Source organism: Merops nubicus, unplaced genomic scaffold (genome assembly GCF_000691845.1).
Source record: "Merops nubicus isolate BGI_N331 unplaced genomic scaffold, ASM69184v1 scaffold18395, whole genome shotgun sequence".
Classification (NCBI taxonomy): Eukaryota; Metazoa; Chordata; class Aves; order Coraciiformes; family Meropidae; genus Merops; species Merops nubicus.
This window is the reverse complement of record NW_008611789.1, coordinates 16,305-22,753: the sequence shown is the minus strand read 5'-3', so window position 1 is coordinate 22,753 and position 6,449 is coordinate 16,305. Positions and strand designations below refer to the sequence as shown.

At 46.6% G+C, this 6,449-nt stretch overlaps 1 protein-coding gene across 1 annotated transcript in view; it reads right to left on the bottom strand.

Annotated features, from left to right (window-relative positions):
• Positions 1–846: 846 nt before the first annotated feature.
• LOC103773953 (acetyl-CoA carboxylase) overlaps positions 847–6,449 on the bottom strand; it is a gene marked incomplete at both ends in the record, with an annotated part of 21,425 nt that continues 15,822 nt past the window's right edge. Inside the window, 4 exons of the mRNA XM_008941336.1 lie at positions 847–965; positions 1,448–1,537; positions 2,209–2,322; positions 3,874–3,987. Coding sequence (XP_008939584.1) covers positions 847–965; positions 1,448–1,537; positions 2,209–2,322; positions 3,874–3,987 — 437 coding nt within the window. The remainder of the gene's footprint in view (positions 966–1,447; positions 1,538–2,208; positions 2,323–3,873; positions 3,988–6,449) is intronic.

The following is a 6,449-nucleotide window of genomic DNA, read 5'->3' as shown; positions in this document are numbered from 1 at the left end:
CTCGGGGCTCCCCACGCTGCCTGCAGCCAGCAGGAGCAGCCTCTCCAGCCCCTCCTCAGCTCCTGCTGCAACGGAGAACACGGGCACCGACTGACCTGGCTGATGCTGAAGAAGTTCTGATAACACAGTGAGTTTGGTTGGGTTTTTTTCTAAGGATCTCAGCACACGCTGGAGCTGTGACCAGACCTTAGAGCTTCTTCTCTAAGGCAAGGCAGCAAACAGCTGAAGCTTTTGGTTGCAGCTATGAGAAATACATCCTGAAAAACCCTAACTGAACCCCAAAATATGCCACCTCCAGCGTTTCTCTATCACATACATTCATACATGCATCTTGGTCTCCTCAGTCAAAAAAATGACATGCTAGAAAATATTTCACCTTATCCAGAAAAGCCAGGTTTGAAAGTGGAGCCACTCAGAGTTACAAAGGGCTGGCAGGGGAGCACTGCAGGCAGGGGACAGAGACTCTCTGACTGCTCTTTACTGACATGCCAGGTCATTGATTACTCTGTCTGGAATTGCACCTTTTGCAGGGCTTGGGATCCAGCTAGAACTGAAGTTCTAGAGGAGAGTTACTACACAAGGTGAACTTACAAATCAGAATATACATGAAAACTCTAATTTTTAAATTAATCCAAACTGCAGAAATTGCTACCCACAGCTCCTGAGGTTTAAATAGCTTAGGAGAAGGAACTGGGTAATGTAGCAGTTTACTTAAATAATTTATGCTTATTTGAGGCACTGATACCCTCCCTTTCTCCACCAATTCTATCACAAGTTTTCTTTCAAGACTGGACGTGGCCCCTCAGAAACCTCTGATTGCAAAGGCAGCTGAACACTTGATCTGACCTGTTTGGGTGGGAGGTGGGCAGCATGAACTGGAACTCCACCACACACGTGTTGTCCTTCAGCTGGCGATGCTGGACACTGTTCAGCTCATAGGCAATGTATGCCCTTCGAACATACACCTGGTTAGAGAGAAACTTCATCAGCTTAATGCTGCTAAGGAAGCAGAAAGAAGACAAATAATACACCAGACACTTCAGAAACGTTAAAAACCAAACTGATACCTCCAAATGAATATCGAGATATAATTTTAATTCAAACAGAATTTGAAGTGATTCTCTGAGGAAGGCCAGTCTAGCAGGACACAGCCAGCAGCACAAGGCACACAGAGGGAGCTGACCACATTCCCTGACTACAGCTTCACTTTCAATCTTTCCAACCACCTAAGTTTTGTTCAAGCAAAGAAGATAAGTTGAGTTTGAAATTTCACTCAGTTATGAATATCAATGCCATTAACTGGCAGGCTCCAAGCATGCCAGTTCCCACACAACCTACAGCTCTCTTCATCTTTCAGGGTAACAACATTCAAAATAAACAAACAAAACCAAAATGAAAAGCACAGAAAGATTAAAAATATTTATTGTTTCGATGGGAATAGACTTACCTCCAAAGCTGCCATTCTTACCACCTGGTTACTGTGGTAGAAGAAGTTGGGTAGCACGTCAAAGATGGATGTCTCAGACAAAATGAGTTTCTAGAAGAGATCACATTAAGCAAAGTTTTAAGAGAGAACTGCCTGTCTTGCAAACAAGGTCAGGCAAAAAAGCCCAAACACCAAATCAAACCTGACTAGTTCTGACCTCCACACTTTTCCCGTTGTTCAAGGACTATGACCTTTGTATACTAAATCAAAGAACAATAGAATCATCTCAAGTCAAGGGACTTAAAAGGATCAAGTCCAGCTCCCCTTCTCCTTGCAGGGCTACCTACAACTAAACCACTTGACTAAGAGCATCATCCACAATGCTCCTTGAACTCTGACAGGCTTGGTGCCATGTCCACTGCCCCGGGGAGCCTCTTCCAGTGACCAGGCACACTCTCAGTGAAGAACCTGTTCCTAATGTCCAAGCTGAACTTCCCCTGATGCAGCTTCACTCCATTTCCTCATGTCTTATCAGGGGTCACCAGAGAGAGGAGATCATCATGTCCCCTTCTGCTGCACCCCTTAAGGGAGGTGTAGACTGCAATGAGGTCATTCTGGTATCAGGGTAGGAATGAAAACAAAAATGGGGAGGAAAGGTAGAAACCAGAACAGCACAGTTTAAAGCCACAAGGACCTTGCGACTAGAGGTCAGATTTTAATACAGAAACATTAAGATCAGTGAGAAGAAAGCAGGGAAGTGAGGTGAGGAGTTTGGTAGGTACCTGCAGGTTCTCAATGCAGAACTGGTGCCCGTACATGTCAATAGCAGAGAGGAAGATGGACTCCACCTGGTTGTGGCGCAGCTCGTAGGATGGCAAATGGGAAGCAATGAGAACCTGGTAGGCAGCAAAGAGAAGGAGTGTCAGTGAAAGGAGCTGTGCTGGGCCACCAGCAGGAGGCTGTTCCCTCCAAGGCAGCACCAGTCTGCTCCATCCCAGCAGAGGTGACCGGTTTCTCCTGCGACTTCTGTGGGACCTGGGTGATGCTGCAAACTCTCTTCCCTCCCCGGCCTCATTTGTGTATCTGCTCGGTTTGTATTATTGGCAATTCCCCATGGAGCAAAGGAACAGCTTCAATCAAGTTCCATCAGTGCATGTGATTTAGCACTGCAGAGCTGCTAGTCCTGGGGATTGCCTGGCCGGCTGTTAATTGGAAAGCAGATCTGGCAGGCAGCAGCTGGGGGGAGGCCAGCAGCAGAGCCTGCCTCTCACAGCTCCCCAGCAGAGGAAGCCACAGACACTGGTGCCAGGTATTAAATGCCCAACACGAAGGATACGGAGGGAGGAAGGGGAAGCAGCTTGCAGGGGAAAATGAAGTGAAAGAGCAACATAAAGGCATACACAAGGACAGCAGCACCATCCCCAGCACGCTGCTGAGAGGTTCAATAACTGAATGGGTTCAAGGACACAAACACAATCCTGAAGGAAACATAAGGTCACTGAGCAGCTTCAAACACCCCATTCATTTTCAACAGCCAAGCTCTGAAATAAAAGGAGAGATCCCCAAAGTGTCAGCTTCTCTTTCTGCTGAAGACTTCTAGAATGGAGCTAGGGACTGTGGAGTGTGAGGAGTGGTCAGACTGCAGGGTCAGCATCCCTGTGAAACGACTGTGCCCTCTCACTCCTTCCTGGCTACAGACTAACTGCTGGAGAGGAAGCTCACAATAATTTCTAGGTGGATACCTGGCATTAGAATTATTATATCTGCACTGGACTCTTGAAACTGACAGTATCAAGAATTTTTCCAATTATCTTCAGGTTAAAAAGAAATAAACAAAATGCAGCTTAAAAGCTCAAAGAAACCCTGCAAAGGACCAACATAATTCTTTGCAATAATTCCTGAGCACTTGTGAAGAATGCTGGAGGTTTGTGTGGATCTCCCTGTCCATTCTCTGCACCCACTGATTGCCAAGTGGAAGGGAGCTGAGGAACCCAGAGTGCCTGTCCTGGCTGCTTTCTGCACAGCTCCCTGCACGTTCCAGCCAGCCTGTGCTTGGCTTCACAGACTCTAAATGCCAGAAGGAACCACAGTGAGGTGTATTCTGACCTCCTCTGTTGCACAAACCACAGGCTACTCTCAATTAACTTCTATTTCAAACAGGAAAAAAAAAAACCTTTTTGGAGGAGCAGCAGGGACAAAGGAATGTAATCTCAACTCCAAATTTTACAGCGATTGGGGATCCAGTGTGATCCCTGTTAGGCTGCCACAACAGTTAACTGTTGGCTAATTAGGTTCACTGTTACGGCGCTGCTCACAGTAATCTACTGCTCACATTTGCACAGCAATCAAACGAAACACCCAGGGACACAGGCTCTGCCAGAGAGAGAGCTGGAGTGGGAGCAGGGTGGTGAGAGGGCTGAGCTGGGGCTGCCCAGCAGCTGCCCTACCTGCCGTGCCCGCAGGGCCACCTTCGCGTTCGTCGTCTTGCTGAGCTGGGTCAGCTCGGTCAGAATATTAATCAGCTCATCTGTCAAGGTGGGGTCACGGCCACAGAGCTGGTCCTAAAAATAAAGAGGACGAGAAAGGTTTAGGAGAGAGGAAAAGCATCTTCTGTCCTCCTGCAAAGGAGTTTAGACCTGAAATACTCACACGCGCTCCCAGGCGCTGGACCACGTCACCTCCGGAGGTCCCTGTCTAAATTACTCCAGTTCTCTGCTAGAAAGGTTTAGGAGAGAGGAAAAGCATCTTCTGTCCTCCTGCAAAGGAGTTTAGACCTGAAATACATGCGCTCCCAGGCACTGGACCACGTCACCTCCGTAGGTCCCTGTCTAAATTACTCCAATTCTCTGCTGACAAGGGTGTAAGTATCAGGCTTCTGATTATTTTACACATATAAAATAGCTACAGAGGGAAGAAGGGATTGGCACCATCACCTATTTTCTCATTGGTAGCATGTGTTTTGGCATCCCAACATATAAAACACGCTGACTTGTCAAAGAGACTCAAGTAAAACATTCTCCCGCGTCCCAGTTTCAGCTTGGTACCAGAATTCTCCCCTAGCAGCAACAAAAAATTCAAAGAGCATTTAACTGTAGTGAAATGCCTTATGTAGCATGCAAAGACCAGCAAACTTCCACCGTGAGACATGACCAAGCTGGGACAATTTCCTGAAGTATGCTTAAAAAAAAATACCTCAAAACCAAAACAACCTCACAACTCCACAACCACAAACCAACCATATGCTTTGTACAGCTTCAGCAACACCAGAAAAAAACATATCCTGCCATTCCCCTCACAAGGCTAAGCAAAGCTAACTAAAACCATAAACAATATAATGTGTTTCCTGCTACAGCACAGGGTGACTCCATAATCCTCCTTCTAATCAGAAAATCCTGGATCTGAGGATGTTCTCTGTCTTACTTTACTGTCTAAAGTGGCTGGATAAAACAATAAAACTGAACAGCATGATCTTCAGTGTTAATGCTGTTCTAAACTCCTTTGGATTCAGCCATTCAAAAACAGGCAAACAGTAAACACTTTAATCTGTTTTGTTTTCTGAACACAGGAGGGGCATTCTCATGCACACTTTCTTCCAAAAATAGTTTCAATTCCCATGAATAATCCCAGTCTTCACCACTGGCTCTTTCCTCCCACTTCCAAAGCTGGAAACTCTCTAGGAGCCTCTAATGTGTTCCTTCTATACAGCAATTAACAGCTTTTCTCTTGGTAAATGAATCACAGGAGAGAAATGCAAGATGAAACAAGGATTTGCAACAGGAAAGAGAGTTGGTGTCTTAATGTTTTAAGAGATTTCAAATACACACAGTCCAGAAATCGTCCTTTGAAGATCCAAGAAAAAGAAAAAGGGAAGCCTCTGTGCAGCAGGTTAGATGGATAAACCTGCCAGGGAGAATAAAGTAAAAACCAAAAATCAAATCATGCAAGCCCCATAGGCTGACTAACGAATAACAGCTCACACTACATGTGATTCCAAAGCTGAACAGCTTCTCCTGACATTGCTCACGACTCCTTCCTCTCCGATCCTGCTCAAGCATGATGCCATCTCAGGGAACAATGGGAAACTCTTACTAAAAAAAACCTAAGCTACTAAGTCTTATTAGATTGTTGTCCCCTCCTTAACAGTCTTGGGCCAGCAAATATTACATCGATTGTTCCCAAAGAAAGTTCTGTAAATTTATTCACTCCAGGCCACTGTGTGAGTTCAAAGACTGCCTTCATGCTATTTGAAATACAAATTCCTGGGTGTTGTAATGTTACTGCTCAAGGTAACAAAACTCCAGTAGGAGACAGGACACCTGCCATGCCACGAGTGATTCTGTCCAGCTGAGGCCAGGATGTGCACACAACAGTCAGTTAAGTACATAAAATGAACATACAACTTCAAATCACGCTATATTTCAACAAATATATGAAGGATGAAGTAGTTCCCATCCTGCCTTAAATGCCTGCTAGCTAAAAAAGGTGAATGATGGCAGCATAACACCATTACTAAAACCATCCTCAGAGCCCCTTGTTAATAATGGATTCCCAGGGATACATCAATAACAGCAACATAAGCATCAAGGTGCTTTGACACGATGTTTGCCCTTGGAGGACAAACTTAAACCATCCCACATAGACAGCCTGGCAACCCACAAAGTGCCACGGCCTTTGCCATGATTACACCAAACGTGCCACAGGGTCCCGCAGACATCAGAATAATGGGAGTGGGCAGAAAGAGGAGTGATGGTGCTTTGGGTAACAGTGCCTGGGCAGATGGCAGCCCCGAGCTGTGCCACAGGCGTGCCCAGAGGCACATCACCTCTCCCGAGCCCCCCGTTCGTCGCCCACTCGAGGAGGGGTCCCTGTGGCACAGCTCTGGTGCCAGGGCAGGCACCAACTTGTGAGGCCCCCGGCACCGCGCCCACAAAACCGCTGCTTGGACCTCAGCTGAGCATGGCTGTCCTCCCACCACGCACAGCCTGCTCCCTCCAGGGTGTGCCAGGGCCTGCAAACGGGGCTG